The 18,824-nt window shown below is 40.4% G+C and overlaps 1 protein-coding gene across 1 annotated transcript in view; it reads right to left on the bottom strand.

The window, feature by feature from the left end:
* ush2a (Usher syndrome 2A (autosomal recessive, mild)) overlaps window positions 1–18,824 on the bottom strand; it is a gene marked incomplete at both ends in the record, with an annotated part of 196,702 nt that overhangs the window by 159,848 nt on the left and 18,030 nt on the right. The window contains 6 exons of the mRNA XM_080028654.1: window positions 1,937–2,158; window positions 3,582–3,796; window positions 4,811–5,000; window positions 5,114–5,215; window positions 6,005–6,068; window positions 9,542–9,677. Coding sequence (XP_079884780.1) covers window positions 1,937–2,158; window positions 3,582–3,796; window positions 4,811–5,000; window positions 5,114–5,215; window positions 6,005–6,068; window positions 9,542–9,677 — 929 coding nt within the window. The remainder of the gene's footprint in view (window positions 1–1,936; window positions 2,159–3,581; window positions 3,797–4,810; window positions 5,001–5,113; window positions 5,216–6,004; window positions 6,069–9,541; window positions 9,678–18,824) is intronic.

The following is an 18,824-nucleotide window of genomic DNA, read 5'->3' on the forward strand; positions in this document are numbered from 1 at the left end:
GAACAATCATTTAATTATTCGTTCAAATATCCAGTTGCTTTCTCGCTTTCAAATACTTCCCTGTGTATCCTTTCACTTTTTGTTCTCTTCATTCCACTTTCAAAACTTTAAAACATGTAAGCACTGGAGATTTTCCTCATGAAGTATTTTGTCTGGTTTTTGGATGCCTTAGCTTCATTGCATAGCAATGATTTAATTTTACGGAAATATAACTGAAAAAAGTGACTGGCAGACTGTTACATTGTAACAGTAAAGCTATGAACATGGATATATTAATAACAATGGTTTTCAAATAGCTAAATGCTCTTCTTCTAATTTTTTATGAGTAATATATGTAATATAAGTCACTTTTTGACCATTTATTTATTATTGCATTTGCTGTTGAATAGGTGGACTGTATAAGGTTATTGGGTTAGAGTGGAGTGTCTTCCTGGGGTGTTGGTAAGAACACACAGTAGATGATATGATGCAGTCATGGGCTTTAATAGAAGACTGTTGTGGATTACAGCACAGCACAGCAATGCACAGGATGGATCATTTAGGCTTTGAGGTAATTAGGGTTTGCATAAATGAGTGAATGTGTGTGTGGTCTGAAAGGGAAATAAACAAGAAAACACATTCACATTAATATCAAATACTATAGGCTGCAATATGTTCACAATATGCAAAATGATAAAGGAAATATGAGTATTGCCCGAGCATTACTACAGGTAGGCTAAATAAACATACTGTTTCACTAACACAGTGTTACAATGGTTGAACACAAACCAGTGTTAAGTGGCCAAAGGCGGGATAACATAGAACAAAGGGCTCAATGGCTCACTAACGTTGACCGTTAGACTAATTAAGGAGCCGCAAATTCACACACACAAAGATCGCTGACATGGCGTTATATGTAGCTAAATAACATTACTATCAGGGGCTAAAATATAGTAGTGTGACATTAGGCTAGTAACTTCAACTACGTAAGGAGGCATAATTATGATAAAATCGCCGTTTTCTACATAATAATTAGCTTAACACAGGCCGTGACAAACATGTAATAAACTCACACGAGTCTCAGTAGGCTTAACTCAAAACATGTTAGGTGCCGTTCACAATCAACAAGCTCACATTTTGGGCAATAACGCACACAAACTCTCTGCCCCTCTGTGAGCATGGAATGTCCAGAAAGTAATATGAGCGCCGGCACGGCGAGTGCAGGTGCATGAGGGAAGCGGCCTTTCCAACAGTCGCAAAACCGTATAATCGCAAAATTTCACCAAATTGTGCAGCACTAGTGTTAATGTAAGAAAATATAGCAAAAAAAAAGGCTACTACTATATGTATGGCAAAGATTATATTACATGTTTGTGCCATGTAATGTCAAAGGGACATTGTTCTAACCCGTAGGCGTAGGACACACAATGCTCATGAATACAAAAAGACACACATACTCAAGTTATGAGTGGGCTCTCTCTTGCCAACATGCCTATTTACATGCTATATAAAGAGAAAAGAGATATAGAGATGGAAGAAGAATGAAAGAGAGGGGAGACAGGGAGGGATGAAGAATGCACAGATGAGATTTCAGCAGCTTTAAATCTCTGTTTCTCCTACTTGACTGTAACAAGCTACTAATTAAAACAGCTTAGAGGGAAAGGGAGGAAGAGAGAGAGAGTTAGAGATGATTGCCTCCTGCATAATCCTATAATTACCACAGTCATAAAAAACACTCACTTTGTCAGTCTAATGAAGAGATGTGCTCACAATTACTCTCTGAAAGCTCTGCTGAAACTCAACTATACGTGTCAAAATATTTCCCTACATGTTGAACTATGCTCACCATTTTTAAAAAATCAACGCTGAAAATATCTTCGAGTGTTTATTTCAACAAATGATTACTTATTACTACAACATTTCTAAATGTATATTATATGGATTTATAACTCCTCACCTTCCACTGATTGTGATCTCTTTGATGGCATAGTATATGTGCCGCTGGTTGACCCCAGCTGCTCTGGTGTGGTATTGTCCTCTCAGGTGTATCCTGACTTGGGTGGCTTGCACCATCTTCTGCAGGGCAGGACTGTTGTAAAAGTCATTGTAGCCTGGCCTCATATTTGGCTCTGGTGTCAGCAGGCTGAATGTGATGTTACCTCCTGAGAAGGACACGTCACTGGAACAAAAAAACAAAACAATACAAAAAACAGGAATATGAGAATATAGGCTACTACTAATATATAGTTATACTACAGCTCTAATGGTTGAATTTACAATAAAACAGAAGCAACACCCATACTTTGTTTTACTGTTGCAGTTGTAACTACCAAAAAAAAGATTGTTACTCATCCCTCAAATTGTATCTTTATTAATTTAGTTCCAGCACTCACTTGCCTTTGATGGGTGTGGGCAATGCTGTTCGTACCACAAACAACCCTGCTTACTTGTTTATGTGTACATGTAGACAAGATGCAAAGGGATCACTAACATCTCTCCTGGAGCGGTGCTGTAATCGACTGGTATGAAAACACCTGAGATGACTGAGGCGTGCTCAGAGGAGGTAATGTCTCTTGCGGGATTAAATATATCTTCTAGATAAAAACACATAACTCTTGCAACATCAAAAGCAGTGCTCTTTTTGATAGAATTATCAACCACTAATGTCACAGAGTGTGTTATTATGTTGCCAGTGTGATGTTCAATTGCTCTCATGCCAATTTCACTAATAACTATAACTGTGCCAGAAAAGGTTGTATGTGATATAATTGATCAGTCAACTGAAAAATAAGCATTGACTATATGATCTGTGATCTTTTCATACCTGTTCTATCTAGTGCCAACCAAGGCCTTGATATGAGCAGGTATGCCAAGATTTCGTACGAGAGATTGTGTGTATGTTGAGGCTATGTTCCAATTCCAGTTCTCTATGTAGTGCCAATGGAGAGCCTGGTATGAGTCATGTGCCAAGGCAGCGCTGTGGGTGGTTAGCTTTATAAATCCAGTCACTGTGAGAGCGACGGTGTGTGTGCATGTTAATTGTTTGTATGTGTGTGTGTGTGTGTGTGTGTGTGTGCGTGTGTGTGTGTGTGTGTGTGTGTGTGTGTGTAATGGCTATGCGTCTGATTTCCTTTGATTTCTTTTGACCAAGCACACATAAACACATGCGTGCATAAATGTGCGTTCATGTGTATTTGTGTGCGTTCATTTACTTCCTCATTTAGTCTAGCTAGTAATTTCTGTTTTAACTCCTCTGCTTTAAAGAGACCAAAAACATGTGGTTCTTCTCTTGGGAGAATTTTGAGGAGGTAATTTTCAGATTTTTCTGAAAGATTTTTCTGCTTTGAAATATTTCTATCACATAGAAATTATTCAAAGCAAAGACTTTATTTTTCACCATCTTACTGAATCTAGAATAAGACAATAATGAACTATATATAAAATTATTTTTAACTTATTTAGTCAATTTGTATAAAAGTGGAAAAAAATAAGAAATTGGGTACACTATATAATATTTTTCTCGCATTACTTCAGTTCATTGTCAATAAAACAGGCCGTTTTCCACACCTGCATGGCCAAATATTCACAAATCGTTTACCTACCTGGGCAGCTGCAGACAGTTGACTGAATCTGGTCTCGGTAAAGGCCCATTGTTCTGCATTTCAAACACACTGCAGTTTCTGGCCATGTACTGCCAGTCCAGCCAGGGCTGTTCTGTGGTGGTGCCACTCTCAAGTTCGCTGAAGTCAGACCTCCGTCTTTGGATCAGAACTGACTCAGGCAAGAGGCCGCCAAACTGAATTATAACGTAGAATACCTGGAGGAGGGGGGAACAAGTTTGCATGAATAGAACCTTATCGGCAATACAAGCACACCTGTCAAAGTATCCCAATCTAAAGCAACAAACACGCAATAAATAATTTTTTTTTATAATGTGTTTTTATTCACCTAAGTAAGAGCTGTTATTGTTTTGCATTGCAATCTATTAAAAGGGTATACTACTTTTGGAGCCCCTCTGTCTGCAAAAATAAATAGAAATTAAAACTTAAAATTAAAGAAAATCGATGAGCTTCTGTGTGTAGACACAAATCATATTTTAATAACTGGTCTTGTTGATTTTAGTCTTGTTCTAATAATAAAAATGTCATTATAAGTCATTACTTTTCTTCTTGTATACGCAACCTTAAATGATGATTTAAGGTTTCAGTTTAAAACCGTCAGCCCTAACACAAAGCTCAGACACATATTTACACAAATACACACAAAAGTAGTTTCGTATGTCACATAAACACATGTGTGTACGTGTGTATTTATGTGTAGGTGTGGACAGTTGTGGGTATGTGTGTTAAGCGTTATCTGCCCCAGTACAGTGTGTGCTGGGACACTGGGTTACACAGCAGGGAGTGCATTAAGCCATCACCGCTGTGCAAAACCCCACACACCGCAACACACATACCCCAACTTCAGAAAGCGTCTTTTATCTAGGGACTTGAGTTGATCTACCGCGTCAGGACAGCTCCCAAAATCCTTGCCCACGCTCACATACACACTTCAGAGAGTAGAGGGACAAGTCTTTTGACAGGCCCAGTGTCGACAACGGCCAAATCCAGAAATCTCTCTTTCACTCTGTTGCTCTTCTCCTGCCTGTCTCTCACTGCAGTGCTTAGAGAGAGAATGAAACTACTGTCCACTGCACATACAGGTGCTAGCGGATAGATACTGTGCAATGTTTGTACTGAAGCATTTCCAAGTGTACACTGCACAAAGAGTTGAACTGTCCAATAATATCTGTAAATGTGCTTGGTTGCATGTGTATTATTAGCTGTCGTACCTGGTATTGTCCGTTTCCCAAATCCAGAGTCATGGTGACTCCTTCAGCCAGTTCCTGTGTGGTCATGATCTTAGAAAGCCATGAGGTGCCCATGTCCTGATCGTTGATATAACTGAGTGGGTGGGCATTAAGGTTGAGTCTTAAAACTCTATCATTGGTGATGTCCTCAACACCACTAGGAATGCAGTATCTGTGAACAGTGAAAGTTCAAGAGTTTAGGTACTGTATTTGAATTAAAATGTTAATACATATACACATACTGTATTTAAGAATAAATATGCATCAGAAATTGTAACTAGGTACCTTTCAACTAAAGGGTGTACTCTGGGATGACTGGGAGGACAGCGACACTCCGACTGGGCATGGAGCTCAGGCAGGACACCTGAGTAAATCTCCACTATTTCCCTGTTAAAACAAGGAACAGCCAACAATTTGACTATAACGCCAAAGTTAAACATTGCTTAATGATTTTGCATTTTTTTTTATTAAATTGTATCTGGCCACAACCACACAGCAATTTATATATGAATAAAAATAAAAATGTTTGAACCACCAAAGGAAAAAACATTGACTGTAAATACAATTGAAGTTGTCCAGTTATCGTGTGAATGAACAAGAGTGACAAGTGACCAAACAAGGCTTTGTAATAACTACATGTTTTAGATAATATCTTAACGCAGCAGTTGATGGGCCTTTGACTGAACACTTAGTGCAAAGTGGAAAATCAAAGGCATAGTTTGAAAACTCAATCTTTCAATTTGTTTTACCCCAGTCTTGATGAGAGCAACTTGTAAGCTCCAAGTCCTTACTGTGCGCAGTACATCACCGGTAAGCAAAACACTAATTGCCTTCTATTGAATTCTCAGGAAAATCCTCTGGAAGCAGTATGGATCTTAAGATGCAACGATTAGCCTTCCCCTTCTTTCCTCTAACCATCTTTCCCTTTATCACTCCATTCTGCTCCCCTTCTCTTGTTGCTTTTAATCTATAAAATACCTGTCTTTTTCTCCTAAATTCTATCCCTTACTCCCTCTATTCAATCAATCTATAACAATCACGTCCTCTGCTTTTCTTGTGTTGACCACAGTTCCTTTACTTTTCATTCTAACCCTTTCTTTCACAATATTCATTCACTGTATTTCCTTTTTTGATTCCCTCATAATCTGTCTCTCTGTCTTACTCCATGCAACTCACCTGTTGGTCAGAGTAGCAGGATAAAATCTAAAGTCCTGCATCCGCCCAATGAACTGATTAGACCCTGGAGGGAAGAAAAGAGAGGAGAAAAGAACATAAAGAAAGTGTTAATGGGTTTGTACTGAAGGCAGTGAGTGAGAGGATTTCACAGTATTTAGTAGATTATCTTATCAGTTTCTCAGCTAAGTGAGGCGGTCCACAGCCGCTTGTAATGGCCAAGTTCATGATACAAAGCTGAACAGAATCCGCCACCACGTCTACATTTGCTTCCACAAGAGAGCAGCAAGGCTTATAAGGAAAATTCATTAGCTTGGTTTTTTAGGCCAGGGCCGAAACAGGTCTATCTACGGATAGTCACGTATTACCCACTGGCAACACTCATTTTCACTGAGGAAAACTGCTCCACAGGATTTATGCATCAGTGTGCTTAACTCGCTCCATTCTGGACATTTTTAAATCTTTTCTGTCTAAATTCCAAGTAGATTCATTAGCAAAATACATGTTTTAATAATTAATTAATTGTTTAATCTACAATTATAAGAAAATAATATAAATGCCTATCATACATTTCCATAGCCTAAAATACTTGTCCGTGTTGCCGGATTAACTTTTATAAACCCAAGATATTAGTTTGCTAATATACTGTATGACAAAGTAAAGAAGGAATTCTCCACATGTGGTTGCTAGAAGAAGCAGAATTTGTTCATGAAAAATTACTACAACGGTGAATCAATTATCAAAACTGCTGCAGAGGAATCTTCCACTAATCGGTCACTCTTTCTTTAAGCTATTAAGGAAGGAATACTTTAATATAATAAGTAGCAATACATATTTTAGCACAGAAACAGTTAGAGAGAAGTCTGGTATAGTTTGCTGTCTGAGAGAAAAACTCGGCAAATGGTAAACGCAAAGATGTTGGACAAGATATGCATCATCATCAAACAAGCCAAGTCTCTTGAACAGACACTGGAACATCTCAAACATATGGGCACAATGTCCAGACTGGACTGCACACAAAAAACACCTTCAAACACATAACTGACCAGCATATACTGTATGTGACAATGTTGGATAGAACATAAGAGACCGACGTCCAAGATGTTGATGCTGGTCTAAAAAGAGCCAGAGTCTTTAGGTGTCCAACCAACTTCTGTCTAGTTTGACAACAACTCTTAGAAAACAGATAAACGTCACTAAGCATCGACAGAACCCCTGCCATGCCTCTCTAGCTTTGTCTGTGCAAGTGTGTGTGTGTGTGTGTGTGTGTGTGCAAGTGTGTGTGTGTGTGTGTGTGTGTGTGTGTGTGTGTGTGTGTGTGTGTATGTGTGTGTTAGAGGCTTTACCGTGTGTATTCCCAAAAAACATTACTTTAGGGAAAGAGCGTATGAGTGTGTGTGTGTGCGTATGTGTGTATTTCAGAGAGGCTTTGCCATGTTTGGCATGGCTTCAATGTGAGCATGTGTGTGTGAGCATGTGTGTGTGTGTGAGCGTGTGTGTGTGTGTGTGTATGTGTTTGGGGTGGGGGGTAAAACAGAGAAAGAGGGAGAAAGTGTTATGGGATGTAAGTGTGTTAGAGCAGTGTGTGGTTGTGCAGCCTTAGGCTTTGGCTCAGGATTTCTTTAGCGTGTGGAAATGGGATTATGGTTTCCTCTGAAAAGCACACTCCCTATTGTTACTGAGATGATGCAAGGTATAAGCCTTAATTCTCTCTTCTCTGTCTTCTCTCTCTATGTTTCAGTTTCTATCATCCCCTCACTCTAAGTTTCCTCTTCCGTGTTTTTGTGTGTTGGAACAGATGAAAGTAGTTAAGACAACTAAGAGTTATGTGTTTGACTTGATTTTGCTCTTTGTTTTTTTGCTCTCCTTACACTTTAAATGCTAAATATAATTTCTATATTCTTCCAATATTCTCTTTGAAACCCATGGTTACTGGTGGTAGCAGAAACTCGAGTTTAATACAGCAAACACCCCTTAAGCGGATGGTTTGCAAAAAAAAGGCAAATGAACAGCATTTTTACATGTAAATAGGGCAAGTACTTTTCCATAAAACAATAAGGCACAGTAAGATGATATATCCTATTGACAGCAACTCTCTATGTCTACTTGTTTCAACAGTCCCCACAATATTTAAAGCTGACCCACTCTTGATGAAAAATACTAAAATGACATAATTTATAATATTACATTGTACATGTTGTCTTGTTTTTAACTACTGCTTTTAACACTATGCAGTGATTGTTTCACAGTAGAACCACAAAGTGTTTTCATGTGAAGCAACAACATTAGAAATGTTTTATTTGCATTATCAGTAACTTATTACAGCTCTGGCATGGTTGCAAGAAAGTGACAAGTAATTAGTGAGGATGATATGCATTACATAAAATTACAATGAGCATATCGCTGGATTACATACTGCATTGTTTACTGTGAACCCATAGTGCGTGTGAAGGCATCCTGCGTTGGTATAGCGACTGAATTAACGGCAACCATTATTAGCATCGAAAACTTGATTTGGTTTTAACTTCAACAACTGATTGTGCTAACCGTGTCAGCCACTTTAACAATATGCTTGACATTTAAAGCCCTTCTTTTGACACCCTCTTGCTGTAAACAAGCAGCTAGTACTTTCAGCTAGTAGGGACCACTCCAAAAGCAGACATAGTTGTTAATCAAAACATCTGATCAGCGTTTGCATAATCAATCAACTAGTCAGAATTCCAGACACAGCCCCCAGGTTTAACAACCACACATACACACGCACGCACACACACGCACGCACGCACACACACACACACACACACACACACACAAACACACAAAGACACACACACGCAGGCATGCACGCGCGCACACACACACACACACACACACACACACACACACACACACTCCCCCGAGCCAATCACTTGTATTGATCACCCCCACTGATGTGATCTTCAGCTGATCAGATGCTACCTGCCGTGAACTAGGGATCAATACCTGATAAACGAGAAGAAAAACACTCGTTTATCACCCTGGAGATGAACGGATATAATTTTTCTCTCAATTTCTCTCCTATTGACTCTGAGACGGCACCACCAATCAATCACAGATGTGTAGTTGAAGGGGGATAAAGGCTGGGAGGAAAATAAAGGCGGAGTAGTCATTGACATCATACTCAGATATATAGACAAGATAAACTAAGAGGTAATTCTTCTCCACTTTCCTAGGAGGAGGATTGTTGGGGTTGGGCTGGTTTCATGTTTGAAATACGAATGTCCTTGCTTGTTATTTGAGATTTCGGCTTCAGTTTTATATTTTTTCTAACATGTATAACTGATTGGAATTTTTAATGATTCATTTATGTTTTGTTGCTGGAAATATAAGAACAGACCTACATTTTTACAGAACATAATGCCAAAATAATTTTTTTTATGTAACTTTGATTTCGTAGACCTTTTAAGGAATGTACATCAACTTAATCTCCAAAACAATTTAACTCATCATGTGTACAAAATCTAAAAACAGGAATACATGTTTAAAAAAAGTCATCTTTACCATTGGAGCTGAGTCCCACCCACATGGCAGTGTCCTCACTGATATCAGAGAGCCTGGCAGTCAGGGGATGTGTGTCAAATGGTGTCCCATCCTCCTCAAGCCCATCCAGGAATAGACTCACACTTCTGTCATGGACCTAGAAATCAGTGAGTGAGACATACAGTAAGTCTGGGCTGACCATTGTATTCATTTGTGGATTCCCAGCCTTATACAGTAAAGAGTCTTTATTTTCCATGGGAGCAAAACAAAAACTGTCATCACATTGTGAATGCTACGGTACTTTAAATTGTCATAGAATAGGCAAAACATAATTTTGTTTTTCTTTTCAGAGTAGCTTAAATATTTCATCAGGGTGAAGAAGGCCAGAGCAATCACATAGTGTGATTGCTTTGTGTGTGTGTGTGGGGGGGGGGGACAATTAAATCTATGTAAACTCTACAACAGGTTGTCAGGGGAAAAAGAACAAAGTTGTTCAATTAATAAATCAGCATTTACAGGAAGCATCCTTGGAATCACCATGCGGCACAGTGGAACCTACGTACATGTAAGGGAGCGGCCTGAGGGGCAGATACAGCAGTAAGCAGGGTACTACTATAACACACAAAGTCTCATTGAGAGTGGCAGCTGCTCTGTATGTGCATATGTGCATCTATCTACAAAAGCGTTGGTGTGTTTTTGCATATCTATGCATGTGTATATGTGTGTGAGACTGACCTGAGTATGTGAATTATACATACATACGGCTAATCTTCCAGCTCATTTCCCCAGTACCAAAAAGAGCCTCAGGCTAAACTGCCTCAGCCGCAAATTAGCTTTCTGTTTGACCAAAAAATCTCTTCTCTACTCCTTTCCCGATCTGCTGCATGAATATTAAAAACTGCACAGCGGACAACACTGTCAAAGAAGTAGAAGCTTCTTTTCACATCAAACCCAGGCAAAAAAAGAAAGACACCCACCCAGCCCCCTCCTCCCTATCCTACTCTCTCCCTTTAGCCTATCCCCAAAAATGCTGCATTTGGGAAACACACTGTGGAACCAACCACTGATAAACATGACTCTGCCTGTCTTACTAGAGCTGCCCTCTCCTCCTTCACCATTCCTGTCTCTCTTCTGCTCTGGTCCTTCTTGCTTCGTCCTTTCTCCTGCTCCTGAGGTCATTTGATTCCTTAACCATTTTCCTGTGTTTCACTTACCGTCACCTTGTTTTCATTTGCTCCTTCTCTCTTTATCTTGCTATCTCTCTCTCTCTCTCTCTCTCTCTTGCGCGATATTTTTCACAACAATCTTTACTTTCTCTTCCCCCTCTCATCTTTCCATCCTATCTCTTTGCCTCATGTTTATCTTGCCCTGTCGCTCTCACTTGTTGTCAGCTCTTTAGGGAAGTTGAAAAGGTGTGAGGAGGGAAATAAGTCCAAGTCAAAAAAGCCCTTTAGGGGATGAAGGCAGGCCCAGACAAGTGCCTGCCTCTCAGAGGATAGTTAAGACGCCCAGACAGACACTTTCATGATGGCTGATTGAAGACTGGCAAGCGCATGAGAGCAGAAGAGCGAGAGAGGGAGGGAGAAAAAGAAGTCCGAGAGCGGTTGTAAGAGAAGGAGCTAGAAGAAGGGCCCTCTTTAGGAATCTCTAAGCCAGAGCTGTGTGGCTCTTGGGGAGATGTGAGGCAGTTGTCAGGCCTGATGTAAATGAATCCTGAGGCGCTTCATCCTCCTTAGCCGCCATGCGCCCTTTTGAAACACAGCCAACTCCCCTTTGTTAGCGTTCACAAACACTTTCCTTTCACTTTTCCCTTTCCACGTCCATCTGTGTTTTTACCTGCTTCTTTCCTCTACCTCACTTTGTCAAAACTCGACGTCATTGTAAAAGAGGGTCACCCCTCAATTGATCTTTCGAGGTTAAATAAAGGAAAATGAAAATGAAATGTCTCTGTGAGCCAGTGTAACTTCACCGTTCTTTGAGATCGGAGGGGAAAAAAGGACCAGGAGTTAAATCATTTTGTGAGTTGATAACTAGTCTCATTTGGACAATGTCCATGAAGTCCAGAGGAAAGGAAGCAACTTTAAGGCACATTCACTGCATGTATTTTCAGATGTACACTGAGCTACAATATAGCCTATAAGTATTACTGGAAGAAGAGATGGGTTCAGCAGGGTTCAGTCCTGGACCAGATTGGATATTGAATCTAACCCCTGCACCACCTGTGGTCTCTGCCACCATTCATGGCTCCATTAGTACCTGGCCCCATTGGCCACGGTTTTCTCCAACAACATTCTCACAAAGCCTCAAATCAAGGGGCACAAACACCATTTTACATATGTCAATTTTAACTTCCATATTATTATGACTTTTGCTGTTCTGTGACCAAACTGATGGATAAAGAAATATGAATGTACTACATCACTACCTACAGGACGTGCTACATGTTTAACTGTCTGTCAAATGAAATTTACCATGACATATTTTGTACGTCTTCTTTGTTTTCTTGTCTCCTTATTAAACTATTTTCTTCAACTAAAGGTGTCTGTGCTCTTAGGGAGTTTCAAGAACCCTTTCCCTGTCCAACAGAAACCCCACTGGCAATGTTACCACCTAAGCCTCTCTAAATGCCCAGGGAAACCCTGAGTGGGAAAGCTTTTAGTAATCTGTAGAATGGCATTTTGACTAAAGCTCTTCTCGATTTTCACACTCATGCCAAGCCATGGCTCAGTACACAGTGTGGACAGCAGTGTTTCTTCTAAGCTCACTTTCTGGGCTACAAAAGTAAAAAGTTCAGAGAAAATAAATAACAATACTTATTCTGAAATATAACAGTATGATATAGAAACTATTACTTTTGTAACGGGCAAAGAACAGCAGGTTTATTAATGAGGTAGACTTCTGTATTTGAAGTGGATATAATTGATTAATGGTTTAATTAAAACCAAAATCAACACAAAATGCAAGTCTGTGTCATTTGAATATAAATGATAAGCGATGTAAACAACATTATAGCTTTCATATACAGGGTCCAGTAGAGGTTAACACAGAAATGTAATGTACCTAAAAGGTTCTCATTATTCTAAACAGTCAGGCATTTCCGAAACATCTGACATGTGGCAGTTGACAGTGTCAGACTTAAATATAATATTGTACGTGAATGTGGAGAAGGGCTATCTTAGCTGCTTGTGACAGCTTAAGGTCAAAGTAGTTGAGAGGGAATTTAGGGATGCCTTATACTAGAAACCAATTCTAGATACATATTTTACTGTCGTCCGATTAGTGTATTAAGTGCTAAAGCAGTTCAAGCCTACTTGCAGGATTATATAGGTGTTTGTGTATGTGTGAACTGTGTGAATGCATGATACCCTTTGTTGGTGTTGGGGTTAGGGGTAACCCCCCCCCCCCCCCCATCCTTCATATGTTTCTCATCCTCACAAGTTCACCCTCATCTGATCAGCTCCTCTGCTGTTATCTGTCAGTATTATATTACTTTGCTTGTCTATCCTATCTTCTCTTGTTCCCTCCCTTTTTTCTGCTCTGTACATACATACGTACATACATGTCTGGACATCTTGAAAGAGGGATCCATCCTCTGCTGCTTTTCCTGAGATTTCTCCAATTTGTGTCCTTCTTTAGACTTTTTGTGAAGTATGTCATTGTAGGTAAATCATAGTTTATGCTTAACTTTTCAACATCTTCCAATCCATCTTCACCTCTAACCTCCTAGGTTCTCAGTTCCTTTACCTCTACTTCTATCTCTCCTTTTCATCCCCACATCGCAGCTCTCCTCTGTTGAACTATGCTCAACCATCTTTTGTTTGCTTTCTCAGACCTTCCCCTCTTGTGTTGTTCTTCTCATGCTTGTCTGCTCTTCCTCACCTCTTTTTTAACCTCCTCTAATCCCTGACTCAACTGTCTCAGCCCCCGTGCATCCCGCCTCACCAAACTCTCTCACACAGACCCTCTTCTCCAGATGTGTTGCCCTGTGTCTGTCACCTCGCTCACTGATAACACACCTCATTTTACAGCCAGTAAAGCTGTCATTGGGGGGAAATCAGAAGGAAGACTGAGAATGAAAGGAAGGAAGGAACCAAGTAACCAAGGAGCACCAAGAAGGGCTAATGACTTATTTTGGCCGGCTGTGTCAAGACAGATCCAGGTCCACTTCTCCAATTTCCTCCTTAACCAGCTTGCTGGACATTCCCAGATATCCCTGTCTTTTACAAGCGAGAGATCATCAAGTGAAGTGTTACTTCTTGCATCTCCAGGCATAATGTCACCGTTCCCTCTCTCTTTCTTACACCATCTTTCTCTCCTGTTATCTCTCTTCCTCTCCTTGTTATTCCCCATCCAAGCCTCTCCCGCCCTCTTCAGTCCTCTCTCTCCCCTTCCGCACCTGCCCTTACCCCACTATGAACAGTTAGCAGCTCTGATGTACAGCCAATATTCTCTCTATCATATTAGCACGGCTGCAGTGAGTCAAGGAAGTGATAGGAAGAGGAGGACAAGGAATAAAGAGAGAGAGAGGGAGGGAGAGAGGGAGGATGGAGAGGAGACACATTTGTTCTACTCATCTCAGTGCTAAAAGATACAATTACCTCTCACAGCATATTATCCATGTTTTATACCAGCCCAGGGCCCCATGCCTTTGCCTTGCCGCGCTCACCCCATGTACGGCCCATATTTTAACACTAGCTATGACAGTTTATTTAAGAAAAGAAAATTGTCCCCAGGGAGATGGAGAGGGAGGGAGAGGGAGTGTGTGTAGGGAAAATGCGAGAAAAAGAGGGAAGGACAAAGACGGTGGAGGGGGAGAGACAATGAAAGGGGGGGAGGGAATGAGAGATAGACGAGGCAGAGGGGGGGGACCATCTCCAAGAAAAAAAGCAGAGACAAAAGATAAAGAGAAAAAGAGAGAGAGTTGGGACATATATAAGGTGACACCAACCTTTTAATAAAGACCATAAGTCTCCAAGACTTTTTCTTTCTCTGAGCAGAAAGCAAAGAGGGTTGCCATTGAACAAAAAAAGAGTATTTCATGATAGCATACAGGGAAGGGGGAACATTTACAGTATCACACTGAAAGAGTAGAGAGACACAGGCAGAAATAAGATTCTGTAACTAGGCTTAAATGCACCAGGTTTTGGGTTGGATTTTGACCATTCTGGTGCCTTAAGTATCTGCTTCTGGTCAAGCTGCAGTCTAGTTATTTTCAAATTTAATTATTAGGGCTGCCAAACGATTAAACATTTTAATCAGATTGATCACGGGATGTTGTGGATTAATCACTATTAATTCTACTATTCAAAACAGGCCTAAGAAATTCCCATTTTCTCTGTATATTGTTGTAGGAACGGAAAGATAAATGACAGAAGGTGGACACATTTAAAAAAAAATTATTCCTTGAAAATACTGAAAATAAATTATAATCAACTAAAACACATGCTACCACACCATACTTAAATTTGGCTGTTTCTTTGCTATGTCTCTGAGCATAGCATATAGGATATAGGCTATAGAATGGCATTTATTTGGTGAATCCATAGGTTTTGCATTCCTGAATACAACTTCATTTCAGTCCATGGTGTGTGTGTGTGTGTGTGTGTGTGTGTGTGTGTGTGTGTGTGTGTGTGTGTGTTTATTTATTAATTGTGTTCAATTTGGCACTGGAAATAAAGGGACATTGTTTTTTGACATTGGCATTTTTTGAGGTTTCAAAGTACCGTTTGAAGTACCGTTTAAGAACCGGAACCGTTTAAAAAAAACAAGTAGTAAACGGTATCGGAAAAAAACCCAACCAATACCCACCCTTAGTTTCAACACAGTATTTTATTAAAGGCATTTAAGGAGAAACTGAACTTAATGTGGATTGGAGACAACACGACCAAATCCGTTTTAAAGTTCATTGTCAGTGTCAAATATAAGTGGATCAGACTAGTGCATCCTTATCTCTGTTGCAACAGTTTGTGTCAATGTGTGTCAAGTTGGGTTTCTTAAATCTGGCAGTACCACACCTTAAGTCTGTTCTGGTCTTTAAGACACACGTCTCAGTTTCAGGTCAGTGCATAACTCTACAACTAGGTAGGAACATCAGTTCCTTTTTTACAATATTATGTTTATTTTTTAGCCGTCTTTTGTTCGCAATGGTTACTAAGCTATGCTATGCCACTTCTTCTTTAGCCTGGATAGAAATAGCAGGTCAACATAACATATGCTCTTTGGTGGATCTTTTATCCAAAGCCCCTTGCAACACCCTTGCTTCATACATTTTTAGCCCTCATATCTCATAGCTCCTTTGGGAATGAAACCCCTAACCCTGGCCGTGTAAATGCCTTGCTCTCACTATCAAGCTGGACCAGATCTGCACAGTGGCATGAACCAATGATGTAAAATTAAGTAATTAATTAATTTAAAGACAGAAAATCTGGAACCCCACCAGATACACACCTTTCGCGCCCTCACTCTCACTCTGTAATTGATGCCAGTCTCATGCCCTTTTGCCTCCTGTGGCAGCAAGCAGAGAGCTACCTTAGAGGTGTACGCTTCACCCCTACATTAACAACCTTGCCTCACCTTCACACACATGCACACAACCACACATACACACATAAACATACTGTATGCACTGCACATGCACAAAGTCAAACATGCACAAAAATTGCATCCATGCACACAAATTGTAAGCACCTGTACTTGTACATAAACACACACACACACACACACACACACACACATTAGATCTTGGTCCACAGCTGTAGTTCCAGCTCCATTTAAGCAAATTATGCAAATCTAAGCAAATTATGAAATTCAGTACAAGTTGGCAGTCAAAATGTCTAAAATCAAAGAAGTGAAGCAGAAGAGCTATCAGGGTCTTGGGAAGCATAGTAGATATTAGATAGTAACAATTACAGTAGCAGAAGTCCCTGCACTAAATACAAATACACAAATCTCTTTTATGTTTCTAGCAATAGGTTCGAGCCAGCTGAAAGAAGCAACCAGTTGTGTGTGTGTGTGTGTGTGTGTGTGTGTGTGTGTGTGTGTGTGTGTGTGTGTGTGTGTGTGTGTGTGTGTGTGTGTGTGTGTGTGTGAGTGTGTGTGTGTGTGTGGAGGCAGTACGTACATCACTGATGTTTTCATGTGTTTAACAGCAGAAGAAAGAAAAAGCGTGCCATGTCTATGTGAACACATAAGTGTTAAACATTCATGCTGCCGTGTTGAGTCGTGATGGGACCAGTGTGACTGGTTGTCCCTGCCACTGCCTCATCCGATAATGCTGATTTGCCCCAGCCATAACAGACGGACCCCTCTGGGGGTCCTCCAGGCACCCAGTCAATCACTGCTACTCCAAAAGATAGTACTCAAAAGCTATTTAAATCTCCCTTCCTTTCTCTTCCTTCCATCTTTTGCTGTCTCTTTTTGCCACTTCTTTCTCTTCACCTCTACGTTCCTCTTTACACTGACACCTGCCTCTGGATTTCCCTTAGGACGTAAAATACATCTTCAACTCTTTTACAGTTTTTCCGCATTTTATATTTTTTCTCTTTCCTCCCCATTTCACCAGAATAATACAATAGCACAAAAAGCAATACATACAAATGAAGCTGCACACACACAATACATTTCCTCAATTGATCTAAAAATGATTTAGAGCCAACACAGGAAGCCGCGGGAACCAATGTGTTTCCCTCCCGAACGATTGAAAAACTAGAGTCCAAGGTCTCAGAACTGTCCTGATGCAGTCAAGGTATGGAGAGGCATTTTAGAGAAGAGAAAACAAGCCCACCAAGAGAAGAAGTTTAGTTAATTAGTTACATAAAGATCATCAGACCACCAGTCTACACCAGTTTAGACCATACACTCTTCATCCAGAGCAGAGGTAACAGCTACAGATGAGTAATACATTCTGCACAAATGTACAGAAGGGTGAATGCCATAGTAAAACTGACTTCATAACCATCCTTTAACCACACTGAGCCACATCCCTCACTTTCCCTGTCTCTACTCCTCTCTCAGTCCCTCCCTCCCTCAGGCTACCCTTTTCTCCACTATTCTCTACATCGTTACCATAATCAGATAAGACAACTACCTAGGAAGCACCAGCATCCCTACAGCACCTCGCTCCTGGCACCGTTTGCATGTGTGTGTGTGTGTGTGTGTGTGTGTGTGTGTGTGTGTGTGTGTGTGTGTGTGTGTGTGTGTGTGTGTGTGCGTGTGCATGTGCGCACACCTGTGTGAATTGCTTCTGGCACTTGGAAACCCGTATTCCTTTTGACTGTCTTTTTCGTTGGTTTGATCTTTTCAAACCGACAGATGACTGGTGTGTGTGTGTGTGTGTGTGTGTGTGTGTGTGTGTGTGTGTGTGTGTGTGTGTGTGTGTGTGTGTGTGTGTGTGTGTGTGTGAATAGTGTGTGTGCAAGAAAGGTTCCCAAATTACCCAGCTCCTTCATGGGGTAATATGTCTGTATTGTGGCTGACAAGCCTGCCACAAATTACCACTGAACTGTGAGTGTGTATCTGTGTGTTTGAGTAACAGAGTAAGTATGTGTGCATGCATGAGAAAGTGAATGGTGTTTAAGTGTCAAGGATGATTATGTTATTCTTCTGAATGGTCAAAGCAGATCACATCACCGTGCCATTAAACGAAACACAGACTGATTCGTAAGAATGAACCAACACGCACAGAAAGTTTAAAAAAGACCTCCAGGGCACACCAATGCAAAACACTTTTAGCAATGCAGGCTTTACCTTTTACACGCCTACATGGACATGTAAAGCACACATAGGTACTGTACTTAGAGGTATATAAAGACCTGATCCCTGCAGGGCACACACATGCTTGCTAGCAATTGAGCCATCAGCAACACTACATTTAGCCAACAACACATTGGGCGGCTAAATTAATGTACCAGGCATCAACACCAATAAGCCAGCAAGTAAACTAAACTGTCAAGTTACATTTTCTGGCAAGGCACAATATTTTTCCTTGGTACAGGTCAACATGTATAACTTCCACGTTTGCCCCTCTAGCCTTAAATCATGCTTTGAATCAAACTACAGTTACACAGATGTACTATATCAGGGTTTCTCAACGGGGGCGGTACCGCCCCCTGGGGGGCGTTCGTACAACCTAGGGGGGCGCTGGGACCAGGCTGGGACACAAGAGCTTTTTTTTTTTTTTTTTTTTTAATAATTTTTTTTTTTTTTAATAAATATATTTTAAACTTTCTTAAAAATCTTATAAATATTTTGACTGCAAAAATAGGTTACCTGAAATAAACAGCCTATTTTAACTTTTCATGTTTCT

This window comes from Ammodytes marinus (assembly GCF_949987685.1).
Source record: "Ammodytes marinus genome assembly, chromosome: 1".
Taxonomy (NCBI): domain Eukaryota; kingdom Metazoa; phylum Chordata; class Actinopteri; order Uranoscopiformes; family Ammodytidae; genus Ammodytes; species Ammodytes marinus.